This window comes from Bipolaris oryzae, assembly GCF_000523455.1.
Source record: "Bipolaris oryzae ATCC 44560 unplaced genomic scaffold scaffold_25, whole genome shotgun sequence".
NCBI lineage: Eukaryota > Fungi > Ascomycota > Dothideomycetes > Pleosporales > Pleosporaceae > Bipolaris > Bipolaris oryzae.
In genome coordinates this window covers 157,263-172,413 of record NW_006911301.1, presented here as the reverse complement: position 1 = coordinate 172,413, position 15,151 = coordinate 157,263, and the positions used below count along the sequence as shown (strand labels likewise).

Sequence of the window (15,151 nt, the reverse complement as noted above, 5' to 3'; positions counted from 1 at the left end):
TGTTCTTGGCTATGTAGCCGGTAGGAAAAACTCGCTTGCAAGCGCAATGCCGCCTTGTGAGCAAGTGGGTGATGTAGCTATCTACGTGTATGCGCTACGCCCGCTAATCCTGCTAGGCGGAGACTGACTGCCATTGCGCTACTGTGGGCAGGACGTATAGACATTCGTAGCGAGTGATGATGCGTTAGCGGTGGATACTTTCGAGCGTCGCGAGGGAAAACACAGTCCTTGCAGAGGGTGCTGCCGCGACTCTTCTTCGACAAAGCAGCAAGCCGCAATGGTCAACGAAAAGCAGCACAAGGCATGCGTGGTGTGTCAAAAATTCCCAGCCGACCCGAAGGCCAACTGGAGCGGTCATAGTTGTAGTTTTCAACTAGCAAAAACGCTACCTCGGACGAATCCTCACTGGTAAGCGTAAAGCCCGAGCACTTGGATGCCGGAGGACAAGGAGGAAGAGGGAGACGCAGATTATATACCCGAGGGCACGCGCTAGGTCCTTGGCACGCTGGCATCACGTGATGGGGACGTGCGCAGGCAGTACCAGGCAGCACTAGGCGGCCTTGTTCTGTTGGAGCCAATCACAGCAGCCTGTGCTCTGCAAGGGTCAGAGCGGTGCGGCAGAAGCCTCCCGACTCTCACCCCCAAAGTCCAGATAGAGGAGCAATGTAGACGCCTTTGACGACAATTGATACGTCTTCGGGTATAGCACTGTGTAGTATATAGATACCCCCACACAAACACAAGTGTATATCCGCACACGCACACGCACACGCACACGCACACGCACATACACATGCACGGCTGCTCAGTGCCAAACTCTCCACGGCCAGCGCAGAGTATATGCCATTTGTACCCAGCACACCTTCCCTGACCATCTCATCTCGCCAAATCTTAATCACTTGTCGTCGCCTGTGTAAAGCCTAATCATCTGCCCGTAGGAGCGGGAGACCTGGTCCTTTCTGAAAGGGCATCAGTTGTCGCTAATACCCATGTCCTCCAGTGCCAGCTTCACCATCTGCTCGTATCGGGACTTCCATTTCCATTTACTTATACGTATGTAGCTGGCCTCAACCTGAGCCTTGCAGCTAGACTTCCCACTCTTTAAATTCTGGCTACGAACGAGCTTTGGCCGCGTTTCCGCTCACCTGGCCTTCTTGTCATAACCAGTGCCCAGCAACCCCTTGCCGCGAGACCAATTTTGAACCTCTACCTGGGCATTGGTACTTGCCCCTCTTACCCTTGCAGGCACAATCAGCATTGCATTACGTTTGGAAGCTTGCCTGTCCCTAGCCTTGAGCAAACAATCTTCTTGCCTAACGTATTGCCTACTCCCAAGACTCAGCAAGACCAACTGCTGCTCCTGCTCCTGCTGCTACCGTTGCCGTTGCCGTTGCCGCTGCTGCCGCCGTCGCCGCCGTCGCCGCCGCCGCCGCATCAACTCAACACCTCCCACTTTCTTCATTGTGACGTGAAGTAGCTTGGATGGAACCCGGACCCTTCCGAATGGGGTGCAGGGTTGGCGCCAGTTGTCGTGTTGTATCCCCCATACGTCGAAGCCGCCGCTCCAGCTATTGTCGTTGATGGCTGAGGCACACGAATGCCTGGGACAGGGTCAGAGTGAAAGTCTCGTATTACCGGGGCCTCTTTACGGTCCCAAAGATCCGACACATCCACGCCATACTGCCTCGCCACCCTCTCAAAGCAGTTGAAGGCTATTCGATGAGCACGTGCGGCCACAGGACCCTGCATCCGCTGGAGCCAAGATATCGCCTTTCTCACGTGATGAATCATGACTGACGCCTCGTACGACGTCGATGAGGGATACGAGAGACCGAGTAAGAAGACGGAGACTGCTTGCATCATGTGGTGTACGAGGCACCACCAAGGCAAATCTTCATGAATTCGACTGCTGAAATCATCGGGCAAAGACGCAACAATCACCCTAGCAGCCTCGACACACCCATCCGCCATGTTCCTTGAAAAGCTTGCGTCGTGGGAATCTTTCCATGGTTGCCGTCGCGCAGCCAGAAACGGTCGTGTAAGCAAGATACGCGCGCTGCAAAACTGAAACTTGAGGAGCACACGCTCACGAGAAAACCCATCGCTTGGCCCTCGCCCATCTCCATGCGGTCGGAGCTCCAGAGGTAACGAAGACACCCACTGGTCCAAGCGTTGACGCAAAAATGTCGAGTCCTGCTGAACATCACTTGGAGACCGGATCATCGTACCAGCCGAGTACAGTGAGGTGAGAATATTCTGTGTTATTATCGACAACTGCACCCCAGCCCTGAAGTACAGCCCAGGACCGGTGCTTGGTTTTGCAAAGCCCTGTGGTGTCGCAGAACGGTTAGCAGCAACATTGGACGGGCCGGGAAACGGGGTCAAGTGTGATATCGATGCATCCCCGACATTGACATAGACCGCGGTGATTCCCTCTGTTCTGCTGTCTTCAGCATTCGTCATGGGCAATGGTACGGAACAGTATGAGTCGACCACGATGCTAGGACGACCGATTATGATGCTGAGTATTCTCTCAAGAGAGTATAGGCTCCACCAGATTTGCACTAGAGATTCTCGTTTCTTCGCATTGGCCGACGGGTCTTCGTTTCGCACATGGAGGCCCAGGGAATACGCAGAACGCAGAGCGATGCCGACGATCGTCCAAGCACTAGCATGGTCAGCACCTCCGTCACTTCAACCTACACACCAAAAGGGACATTGGCTGGGCACTCACCGATTGACCTGCCCAACACTGAGCCAATAGAATCCGAGAAGACCTAAGCTTTGAATCTGTGGCACATCTGGATGGGAAGCCACTGCAGCCTCACTCAACCCAAAAGCACGCGCCCGTGCTTGATATGTAATGTGCTCGTTTGCCAGCCAGCCTTCGTTCAGGTGTGTGTAACTGGCTCCAATAGCAAATACGAGGTTCAGGACGATTTGCCACTTTGGATTCAAACTTGGCGCGTTCCCGCTCTGCAATGCCCCAAAGTATACACGAGCCTGCTCCGTAAACTCCCTGCTGGGAAGAATAGGAAAAGAATCGTGCACTTTGGACATGTAGCATTGTACTACAGGGTTAAATGTGGTGGGTCAGCGTGTGTATCACAGGAAGTATGCTGTTCATCCCTGACTTACACAGATGGTCGGCAATATGAGGTTGCGGCATTTCGTGCGGGTTCACGTAGAAGTCTATGTCCACATCGTCGCAGTCTGTCCAGAAGCTGAACGAACTCACCGGCTCGCTGCTGGTGCTGTACGAAGGGCGTCGTGTCGGTCCTGAACTGTCCCAATTCCCCTCTGTTCTCTCGGCTTGGGCGAGTGCAACTGCGCGCAGCCATTGCACCTCTGAACTCTTCCCGACAAAGCCCGTTGATCGAGCTTCATCTTTGCTATGCAAGTCTTCATCTAACAAGTCTAGAATCTCAGTTTCGAGATGCTCGAGATAATCGATGTTGCCCAACTCAACATTTCCGTGTGAGCTCTGAGCGTCCACGTCAGAGTTTGACGGCGTTGGCGTCAGCCTGGCCTCCGTTAATTCTTCGCCAATCTATGCTATGTCAATACAAGGAAGCCTTTATTGGCTCTGGAGGTAAAGGGACGGCCAGCAGAGACTTACTTCGTCTAAAAGATCTGTGATGCGATTACTGTCCTGGGCGTTTGCTCGGTCCCTGATCTCTCTCAGCAACGCAGCCAGCTGCTGACATTGCTGCGTAACCCTTGGGTTGTTAGCACTGGAATTATGTTCGGGAACTAATAAAAAGCCCACGTTTTCAGTCGATCTTTCCGAGGCAGGATATACACGCATTGACGGTTCGTGGTCGCACAATGCTTACAGGTCGGCTTCTCGCCTGTACATTTGATCTTGTGGGAACGACACTAGAGACGCAGACAGGCTGTCAGAAATCATATCAAATTAGACAGAGGTTGGAGTTGTCGGGCGACAGTGGCTCCCGGCGATCGTCGAAAAGACCACGGTCATGCCACCCCACGATTGCACAGGAACATCTGTGTATGATTCAAACTTACTCCAGTGCACGCCCGAGGCACTCGACGCCTATCCTGTGTCCCACTCTGTCCAGTTTCGACCCGTTGTAAGCGTGGAATAGCGATCTTATGTTGAGTGGACGAGCTCGGGCCGTATATGGCTTGGGGATCGTATTCCGGAGCGTTTGAAGCCATGGTTCTAAGGCAGCGCTATTTTGACCGAAGTTGAAGTAATCGCTTCAAAGGATGTACAGCTGGTCTATCTGACATGGGTTTAACGCTATACAGTAACAACGTATTGCCCAAGGACTCTGCATCGAGTCGGGCACGGTGGGACCTTGACCTATGGCGTTGGCGGCTCCAATTTTCGCGTACACTGTGCATCCAAACGTGGTTGTTTGGGGCAAGGGGCCCTATCCGGATCCTAGGGCCGGCAGTCTCGGCCGTCGAGCTAAATACTCTGTTCCTCCATAGACTCGGGAATTTGGAACGGGACACTTGGCCGTGTCCAATGAGAGCGTCAAGAACAGCCTTCCACCCTGGTGATTCAGGTCTTGTCGTCAGAATAATTGTGAGCTGATTCTTCTGCTCTGGGTCACAGATGCAAGCGGAAATCTCTCTCTGTGCAGAAAACCTTTCTTCCAAAAGCATGAGGAAGATTTGCGATCTTCCCTATTAAGGTTTCTACGATTTCCCCTAAAGCAGGCTCTGCAAGGCTGAACAGACAAACAGATTCACGCGAAACCCTCATTTCCAGGAATAAGTAAGGCCAAATGACAGACGGCATCAGAAGAAGTACCGGTGGCGACAAGAGCGGGGACAACGAGAGACATTGTCGGAATACACACATGTACGACCACATCGTGAGCGCTTTACCTTCCCTCACCCCGCATCATCCAGTTCGTGGCGAAAGTACGAACATACACAGTACACACATACACATATACATTCCACATATGGGACAACGGCGAAATCTGAGCTGCGTGGGGAAATTGTTCATCCCTTGCGCAAGTTGGCCTCTCAGTTGCATGGGTTTTGACTTGTGTCTCCGACCCTGTTGCACAATATGCGTTACCAGGCTCAATGACTCGACCGTTAGCGGCGGCACTGTGTGCTCCAGGGATGAACTAGTTCGGCTCCATTGAGCACACCCGGATTTACAACACCATACAAGTAGATCGATGCGAAAAAGGGAACATCTGATGTACCTGGGGTCCAGGGTGAGAGCTGCACTTGCTCATCTGACTTGAACTGCTAATATCCTTTGCTCACATTGGACCTAGTGGCGGTGGTGAGGTCCGCTGCGACATTAGCTTCATGTGGAGAGGAGGTCGTCGTCTTCTTGTACCAGAAAAAAACAGCATCTCCGGCTCAAACACCAACGTAGGAGTCGACAGTAATCGTGCCCAAGCTTTCCCAAGTAGATGAATCGGCCGATTATAGATACTTTTATGTACAGATGCTAGGGTCATATGGACAGTGCACGGTATAGCGGTAGCTATGCTACCGTACAGCACATACACGGTATGTTGCTGAGAAGATTGCTGATCCTTCATTTGAACACAGCTGAGTTTTTCGGATTCGTACATCAAAGAGTAGCCTCGGAAGTCAAAGTTAACAGGCGATATTGAGTCGTGATGATTGGCTCCCATGTTGGCGCGGACCAATGACGAACTATACCGCGTTTATGCGCCAACGAACAAAGATGATCAGCTTTGCTTGCCTGATCGTCTCGCGCGTTCCGCCGAGACATCAAATGTATGTACACACATACAGTACATACACAAGTGGTAGTACCATCCGGCTTACTGATGGTATATGGCGCCGCATGCTTGAAATCGCTTCCGAGCAAGACGAAGGTTCTAGTAGTGCTCACACTGAGAGGATATGTACTTGGACACGGGCATCCGGCACCACCAATCAGCTTCATTCTTGTCGCCTATCTGGCCCCCTTGGTGCTGATGCGCCCGCTGGCATCCGTACATGTATGAGCTGATGCTATGCAAGAGTGGCAATAGGTCTATTCGACCCCAAGCACGCATCGCGTGTCTCCACACACCCCAACGCGATCCCATCGCGATTGCGTACATATCGGTTTCTTGCTTTTTGTGGATACCTCTCCACTGCTCGTCGCTCTGCCATACGCAGATGGTTTAAGCGACAACATGCACCTCGTGGCTGGCCCTTCTGATTCTGCACCCACCGTGCTAGTGGCCAAGGTACATACACTTCTGATGCCCCAGTGCACGTACGCTCATATATGCATAGATACATGCATCTTCCTCGCACATCATTCCCATAAAGGACACTTGTTCATCTCCGCGCGGGCTTCAAGCTCACATGGGCAGCCTCTGAGGGACACGGCCTTCCGGTGCGCACCGAGCTATCATATGCTTGACGCAGCAAGGAATCTATGTACATAATTGTGTGCTTGGTACGTGTGCCATGTTAATATGGATTTGACCGAGTTGACACACACATGGGAAGCCCAATTGGTGGCGCTTGCTAGGTCAGACGTGACTCGGGACATCTGACTCGAACAGGGAAATACTAGCCGACCCTCTGGCTCTGTTTTCTCGAACCTTTTGCAGCCAAGGTATTGCGAATGCGAAGTACATACAAAGATTCGGATACTTTTACATCGATCAGTGGAGCCGTTGGTGAGTAATCCTTCGCGCCTTGGCTTTTCCGCATTCCCACCACACAACGCCCCAGACCTTGACCTAGCACAGCCACATCTCCACTTTTCCGGTGATCCTCTTTTCCACCTTCCTTCACCGGGTCACCGTATAATATACGTGGAGAAATAAGCGCTCGCTTATGTACTCAATAGTACACCAAGAGATGGATATCGAAGGAACCACAGTGGCAACGAACAAGAGTGGAGTGCCAAGTATTGCGTATCGGACAACAGTCGCTAACTCCATTCGATCTATCCAGAGCCCCATTCCACTGGTCGCAGCTTTCAGCCTCATCCCATTTATCAGCTTACTCGTAATCGTTCCGCCTGCGACGACTTTTTTTCCAGCGGGTCCACCAACTCCATAGCAAAGCTACCCACCAACGCCGCCACGAGTGCCCACAGCCCAGCCCTCGCAGACCTCTCGCCAATACAACATCTAGGTCCGTGCGAAAACGTCGGAAAACTATAGTTGTTCCCTGCTCCACCCCTCATGGTCGGGCATCCAGTTTCCTTGTCAATCCTACGTTCAGGCAGAAACTCCTTGGCATCTGGGCCCCACATTGTGGAGTGGTGATTTATCGCCCACGGAACAAGATAAATCATTGTTCCGACCAGGATATGGTGCCCCGCAACTTCTGTGTCTCGGATCGCGACGCGCGTGGCTAAGGAACCGTGGGAAAGAGTCGAAGCACTTCGTTGCACACGCCGTTGAGGTAGTGTATGCTTTCGAGAGGCCGGCGACGTCAAAGGCCGAGTTCAAGAGCACCTTTGGATCTTGTATGCATTCAAGGATCTCTGATCTCAGATGGCTTTGTATGTCTGGGTGTCGGGATAAGAAACAAAACGACCATGTCAAAGTGGATGATGTTGTTTCGTGACTATGGCTGTTAGCTGTTACCAAACAGAAAAAGTTCGTAGCATAACTAAACCAGCCGCTAGTTTCATAAGGTGGTCCACGAGATTCTCGTCCGGGAATTCATTACTTCTAATCATACATGGCACGACATCTAGGCTTCCCTGACTGCCTGCGCTCTCGAGCTTTAATTTGGCCTTTTTCTCAGCCACAAAATCGCTACATGATTTTTTCAAAGCGACTCATCTAGACCTTTAACTTCTTGTTAAGTCCCCGTGACAGCTTGTCAACCACACAAGGCGACAATGAAATCTGGCATATGAAAAACAGCAACTTGTCTTTCGTCGGTTCGAAAATCTCTTTGTACACATTGATCAGTCTATCATCCCTATGCTGCGAAGAATCCATGTCGTGACCCAAGCCCGCCAGGCCTATCACGTCCATGGTAACTTGAGTAGAATAATGCCAAATATCTAGTACTCGGTCAGGCCGCTCACCCAGAGTCTTATTTAGTGTGCGGCAGAACTCTGTCGACTTTGCCCAAGACACAGGATACAGATTTTTGATATTCCGGAAGTGGAAGGCTGGTGTAGTCATCTTACGCAAGTGCCTGTGCTCTTCGTCCTCGGTTGTTATCAGGCTGTTCCCGATGTATTTCTTCATAAGCGTTTTCGCAAATGGTGGCTTCTCAAGGTCGGAGCTCCTATGTACAAGGATATCGGCCAGCGCCTCCATCGACGTCGCAACCAGACTTGTTGTATGCAATATGTATCGGGACAGTATAAGGCCGTCATTGGGTGTCTCCTTGATGGCATCGAGGAATGCCTGCCCGGTCAGCTGACGCAGCCTCATTCAAGTATGGCCGATGAGCAGAATGAAACTAGGTCAGGTATACCCATTTCAATTCTACACTTTTTGTTTCTGCGTACACAGGCCAACGTAGCCGCCAAGTTAGGATCAAGCATGTGCGCACGAAGCATTCAAAGGTCGTTGAGCAGCTTGGTCCTGCACGCTGCCCCCATTGATGTTGGGGAACCGACACTCTCTACTTCAGCAGCTGGAGTCACGCCGCCTCCGTCTGGCTCGTATTAGTAGGAAACCAAGATTGTACCTGATTGGGTGCGGAAATCGTTGCGGACCATGCTTTGAGCAATTCCACCAGGTGCACCGTACACACAAGTTGTGACCATGGCAGCTCGGGAACGATCAGCATGGCGAATAGAGAAAAGCAGGGGATCGATTGGCTGGCATACCGTTGCGTGTTTCGTTAGCCGTGGTAATTAGTGTAGATCAGGTACGAGATTACCGAGATTGATACCAGCTGCGTGTCTGAAACCTAGCCATCTCGTTTTCTCGCAAAATTGGTACAACGAGAAGCGTCAGGTCATGCCGTTCGCGACCATGTTTTCTTTTCTTTTTCCAACCTCTAAATTAGGTCCGGGTACACGTGCTGTATGTAGAGTAGTTCTTGCGGTGGCCTCATATTCCAAGTCTTGAAAATCTAAGCAAGGCGTCTCATTGTGAGACTAATCCTTTTTCCAATACCGATGATCAGCCATTGATGGACGGATCTGGATGCTGCTCGGTACCATTATCTAATATGCAAACCTACGTGTCCAGTAATCAAAGCTTTGATCAGTGTACCCGATTAGACAATGCCGCGGAGAGAGAGAGAAAAAAAAGGCAAACACAACGCACCTGCCATCGGACAAACAGTAAAAGAAGCAAATACAGCAAATAGCAACAGCTCAAAAACAAATATCAACTCACCATTCCGTATCGATACGATCCAAAAAAAACACCCCCACGTCTACTCCATCCTTTCCTCCCCCCTTCAAATCCCCTCCCTTCACCATCAACTCCACCTTCTCCCCAGCCACCACCTCCCCATCTCCCCCATCCCCCTCTCATTCCCCCTCGCCCCGCACACTCCAACACAAACCCCCCCACAACCTGCTCCGCCTCCCGTGAACACCTCGTCAATGCATGATCATCCCCCTCAAAAAGCCTCAACTCCCTTGTTGCCCCGCGTGCCATACTTCCTCATACAACCCCTCCTCGCACCTAATAATCCAACGTGCGATCCCCCCCCCCCCCCCCCCCCACCGTCTAACATTCTTGATGTGCACCTTATAATCCGGAACAAAATTCGTGGGCAATTTCCACTGCATATGCCAAGTTGATTTAGGGGGGAAAAGTATCAATCCAGCCCCGATACAGTAACATCTACAAAAAAACTCACCCTGAACGCCTNAATAGTAAGACAGAGCGAGGGGCGCAAGCAGCGCTATAGTACCATCCGTATCCGCCAGTCTGAGACGCGGATACCCACGCAGCCTACCATACGCGCGTGGGTCCTGGTCCCCCCCCTGACCGTGAAGGCGGGTGCGGAGCCGAAAGGACCAGCTGATCAGCATAAAGGAAGAACATGTGGTATGTATCCTGTAGCTCGCCCATGGCGGTGAGTACGTCGCGGATGCAGTGCTGGGTGCGTGCTAGGAAGCGGTAGTAGTCGAGGCGGAGTGCGGTCATGGGATGCGGTAGCGATGCTAGTTTCGAGGCTAGAGAGAGAGAGGTACATGGTTGAGAGACCTACGACGCCGCCGCCCGTGCCGGACAGGAAGATGGCGCCGGTGGTAGTGGTGGCGGGGGTGGGGGATGTTGATGGTGGGAGGTGCACGAAGGCTGGGACGCTGCCGTTGGGTCCCGAGTCGACTTTTATGGAAAGGGGTTTGACGATGGAGGATGTGGCGTTTGCGTTTGGGGTTTGGGAGAGAAGGGAAAGGTAGTCGTCTAGACGGGTGAGTTTCCAGGAGGCGTTTGCGGTGGAAGAGGATGATAGGGAGGTTTTGGGTAGTCAATGCATAGTAGTAGGTCGGGTCAGTGTGTTGATGTGGCTTAGGAATCGTTTCATGGGATATCAAAAATGGAAGAACGAATCTTCGTCTCAAGGTGTTTGACAATCTACGTTGTTATTTGATTGAACACAAGAACCTGTGCTTCGCCACTTGCTCGTTACCCAATTTGCCCTCTTCGGAATCATGCTTTATAATGTGTGACATCACTTTTTTTTTGAAACTTCTGTGGACACTGGAGTACGTAGTGAGTTTCTCGCCGTCAGCAAACATGATTTCCTCTGACTCGAAAAATCACTTGGACAATAAGTTTCAATGAGATAGCGCAACATCAAAAGGGATACTCAGTCGCTTGATGGCAAATGCAATAGATGGTATCGAATTTCATACATGATCAAGACGAACAACGAGATTAATTGACCCCAAAAAACTCCCTCGTAGCCCAAATCCATTTTGTTTTGTTAGTTCTGTTCAACTGTTCACTTTGGCCCACTCCATTTTCCACTTGGTGCCTTTCCTCTGAACCCACCTCCACCTCTACCACGCGGAGACTTGGTCTTCTCAATCCTGCCCTTTGCTCCCCCTCTACCCTCTCCACCGCTGAAATTGCCTCCCCTCGATCTCTCCTGGCCCAATGCTCGCCTCTGGTTCTTTTGTCCAGCGCCTCCACTCTTCGCACCGCCTCGACCCATACCTGAGCCGGACTTTGCTTTGCGAATTTCTTGCCAATCTGCCTCAGCACCATCATCGTCCATGTCCATTTCGTCATCTTCGTGAGTGCGTTTGTTGCTGAACTTGAGACGTCCCTTCTGGCCGGTTTGAGCGGCATCGCGTCCTCGGATGGCGTCAACGTAGGCGTTGATGCCTGCCTCCAGCGACGTGTTTTGGTCATCAATATCCATGAGCGCATCCTCGTCATCAGCAGATTGCTTCTTTGATTTTTTGCCCTTGGCTTCTGTCTCGTCGTCTGATTCGCCAAGGATGAGTTTGCCGTCTTCGTTTGTGCGCGCCTTGATCTTCGTTGGCTGCTTGCGTTGACGCAGGGGCTTTGTTGAGGATATGTTTCCGAGAGCGCGCTTAGACAGTAGATCAAGAGGCTCGTCCTCATCTTCGATGATGTAGGTGTTGCCGCCCTTTGCGCCGCCGCGCTGTTGTTTGCTTTGACTCTTAACAAACTCGTCCTCGGAGTCACCCTCGCTTTCGTCGCTTTCGCTGCCATATACAGCTTGGTCGTACTCGCTCTCAAACTTGCCCTTTCGCTTCTCAGCTGGATCTTCGCCATCCTCAGCAGCCTGCTGTTTCTTTTTCTTGCGCTGCTCGCGTGTCTTACGGATGTTGGTAATTAGCTTGCGGTCCTCCATAGGAGTGGCGCGCTCAACTTCCTCGACACCGAACTTGCGAACCATGCGCTCTACAATATGCTTGACCTTGGCCTTGAAGTGGGCCTTGTGCTCGTGGCTCCAAACCATCAAATTCCTGAGAAGGGTGTTGAGGCGCGGGCGAACAAGTGACTCGGGCAGTGATATAACCTCGACTTTGACAAAGCCAAGTACACTGCGGACGATTTCGCGATTGGGATTCTGGAGGAATATATCCATGAGATCGCAGAGATTTGTGATTGTTTCCTTGGATATCTGGTCATGGAATTGGTAAAGTATACGGGTGACGGCGGTGATGGATGCAGAAATCATATGGGGGGTCGTAGCAGCCAGACCAGCTGACACCATTGTGAAGTACTCCTCGAGCGATGCCTCTACTGTGGGAGCATCGGCAGGCATATTGGGTACCTTGGATTGCACCACTTGACCACCTTGCGCCATCTTCTCGCCCATTGCGACGAGCAGGTTGTAGGCAGCCTCTCGAGCCTTCTCGTTGGTCTCCTTAGCTGAGATGACGACCTCAGAAAGGATTGAAGGGATGAAGTGAAGATCGGTCTCTGGCAAAGACTCAAGAACCTGGAATAGCGCATTGAGTCGGTCTCTTCGTGCAGGAGCTGATGCCTTTTCTGCACTTCCGAGAAGCAGTTGCTGTAGCTCTGCATTGCGCTCTCTCAAAGCTGCTCGACCCATCTCAGATTCCGCAAGCCGGGGAATAAGCTTGTATGCTTTCTTCTGCAGTTGCGGCTCGTTCTCTCGGTTGATCATAATCTCGGCCATACGGAAAAGCGAACGATAGCTATCGCGTGGGAGGTACAGGGCAATTGTGATGATTAGATCCATGAGGGTGTGGCTCATGGGCGGCATCTTGTTGGGGCCTATCTCCTGCTTCTGTTTGGCTGCTTGAGTCTGCGAGCCAGGTTCGGGTAGTGAGGCTTCAAGGTTGGTCGCAACTCGCTCAAAGGTTTCCATAAGCTCCCTCTCGGGCACGATGCTCAGATACGCGTTGATAGTCCTGAGGATAGTGCCACGGTACTGCGGCAGAGTCTGGCTGTATACGTTGAATAGGACTGCAAGCATGTTGCTTGCGAAGTTACCGAGATGGTCCAAGTTCTTCTGCGCATCAGCTTTAGAGATACGGGCTTGCGCAAGCAGGTCGTCTTCGGACTCCAGTTCCACGATGGCTTTGTTGCTGTCTACCAGATTCTGTAGAGCTCGGCAGATGTCCGTTCGTAGATCAGCTTGGCCATAAAGAAGATTTGCCAACATTTCACAAAAGGTCTGATCAAAAGCATCAATCAAATCCAATGGCAAATCGCAGTAACCGGGCAAGATTGACCAGATTTGTTGTACGACTGTTTCGAAGACCTTGATCTCCATCGTCTTATCCTTGTCGCCGTGATCTATGACCTTTTGATAGAGCTCTTCGCTCAACGGAACCATCTCTTTTCTGAAGTGGGACAGCTTAGCGTTGTGTACGGAATCGCGAAGGAGCGGAAGCATCCAGACTCGTCCAGTCTGTCCTGGTGGTGGCCGTGGCAAGTTCAAGGGGAGTATCTCAAGGACAACATCAGGTCCCATTGCAGTGATTGCTTTTGAAATGACTGCGTCTGCTTCTTTTTTACCCGCAAAGCTGTCATTGCCTCTGAGGTCTCCAACAACCCTTAGCACGGGCTTGAGGATAGGATCTGAGCGCCATCTTAGAGTCTCGAACATCGCGGCGAAGACGTTAAACACTTCCATCCAGGCAGCTTGATACTTGACGCTCAAGAGATCTTGGGCAACCTTAGCAACCTTTTCTAGTGTTTTCTCGTCGAATACAGAGGGCTCAAGGATAACGCTGTCGGGAATGAGGTTTACGATAAACGAGATCAAACACTCAGAGGCAGAGATGCGGATGTTGTGCGAAGAGGATGTAAGGAATTCGGCAATGGTGGTGAACAAATCGGGCAATTTCATAAAGGTCTCTTCGGGCTCAATCTGAGCAGAGACTTCATAGCCGCGTGATACGACTGCTATCCAGGGCGGAAGCAGCTGTGAGTCGTTTTTGGAGGGCTGCAGCTCAGAAATGACTTCGAGTAGCCTGGGAAGCTTAGCAGACGCAAGCTCATTGGCCATGCCTGCAAAAATGACCTCAAAAATGTCAAAAGCAGCCATGGTCAAGAACTCGTTGCTCGACTTGGAGATGTTGAGCAGCAGCTCGCACAACACGTCGATCTTGGTGCTTGGCCAGCCGCCAGACGACATTGCAATCGTCTTGATGAGCTGCAGTGCATGAATCAGGTCGGGGTCCTTGTTTTCTGCATCCCTCTTTCCTTTGTGCTTGCGCGCCTTGGCTGCTGCCTCTACCGCTATGTCCTTGAGCATTTTTTGCGCCGTCTCAGCGCACATGTCTGCTGCGGGATGGTCTAGCGCAGGGCTTGGTGGCGGGTTCGCAAGCACCTTTTTGAGTGCTTCCTGTGCCCTCTTCCTCACTTTGGGTCTGTGGTCGACTGATATTTGGAGTAGTCCCGCGATAGCCCTACGCGGGCTGATGGTCGTCTGTGGCAACTCCCAAGCGCGCGCATCCTGCACGAGCAGAAGCGACTCGAGACATCCTATCGAGGACCTGATCAATGGCGCATCGGCGTCTTGTGCGGTAAGGGCGGGCGCGAGGTTGGTGAGGATGTCGGTGAACTTGGATCGCAGCAGCGGGGCGGGTACATGGGGGGTGACGAGATCCAGCAGGTAGATGGTCGCTGTGGCCGTATCCTTGTTAGCAATTCCTTGGGCCGTGATTTGGCGGGCCAGTAGCGATAGCAAGGCAGCGAAGTAGGCTGTCGGTGTGAATTCCGAGTTTTGCTGGCGGAGGGTATCTTCGATGGCTGAGAGCAAGACATGGGTCTGCAAAGGTCAGCGGCGGCGCTCGCAGCAAAGGCAAAAAGACGAGACGAAAGGGAATCCTACCTGTTGCTGGCCTTGAAGCTTCGGGTTGTCCCGGATCTTGGACAGTCTCTCGTCGAGCGACATTGCGACCAACTTCCGCGTGGGTGTGGACTGTTGCGCGCGACAAGTGCTCAATTTTTGGGCCTCTCGAACTTTTTTGACCTGGCAGGGATCCTGGCTGTACGCTATCGATAGCTGCGCACCGCCACCAGCCCCACCAACTCCACCATTCACGGCTCACGCCTTGCACACAGCCACATCCAGTCCATTTTTAACAATTGCAATTGTAGTATTTTCATATGTATCGTGCGCTATGTATCGAAGCTGACATAGGAAGGGTATAAACAAAAACATCGCCAGTGTATTGTACAGGATTTGCGTACCGCCGCAAAAGAAAAACCCCCCAGGGCCAGATGTGCACAGAAAGCACGCCCCTCCGGCCCACATCCATATTCCTTCCCCTTTATAACCC

At 51.8% G+C, this 15,151-nt stretch overlaps 3 protein-coding genes across 3 annotated transcripts; all 3 read right to left on the bottom strand.

Moving 5' to 3' along the window:
* Positions 1-1,458: 1,458 nt before the first annotated feature.
* On the bottom strand, positions 1,459-4,820 carry COCMIDRAFT_34305 (uncharacterized protein; the record flags this gene model as incomplete). The annotated part of the gene is made up of 7 exons (XM_007687038.1): positions 1,459-2,668; positions 2,735-3,071; positions 3,139-3,550; positions 3,620-3,719; positions 4,030-4,197; positions 4,447-4,484; positions 4,770-4,820. 7 exons carry the CDS (start codon positions 4,818-4,820, stop codon positions 1,459-1,461), a joined length of 2,316 nt encoding a protein of 771 aa, XP_007685228.1.
* Positions 4,821-6,970: 2,150 nt separating this feature from the next.
* On the bottom strand, positions 6,971-8,375 carry COCMIDRAFT_34304 (uncharacterized protein; the record flags this gene model as incomplete). The annotated part of the gene is made up of 4 exons (XM_007687037.1): positions 6,971-7,332; positions 7,373-7,561; positions 7,600-7,742; positions 7,783-8,375. The coding sequence occupies 4 exons, from the start codon at positions 8,373-8,375 to the stop codon at positions 6,971-6,973; spliced, it is 1,287 nt and encodes a 428-aa protein (XP_007685227.1).
* Positions 8,376-10,857: 2,482 nt separating this feature from the next.
* COCMIDRAFT_2869 (uncharacterized protein) lies at positions 10,858-14,763 on the bottom strand (the record flags this gene model as incomplete). Its single annotated transcript, XM_007687015.1, has 2 exons — positions 10,858-14,637; positions 14,701-14,763. 2 exons carry the CDS (start codon positions 14,761-14,763, stop codon positions 10,858-10,860), a joined length of 3,843 nt encoding a protein of 1,280 aa, XP_007685205.1.
* Between the last annotated feature and the right edge of the window lie 388 nt (positions 14,764-15,151).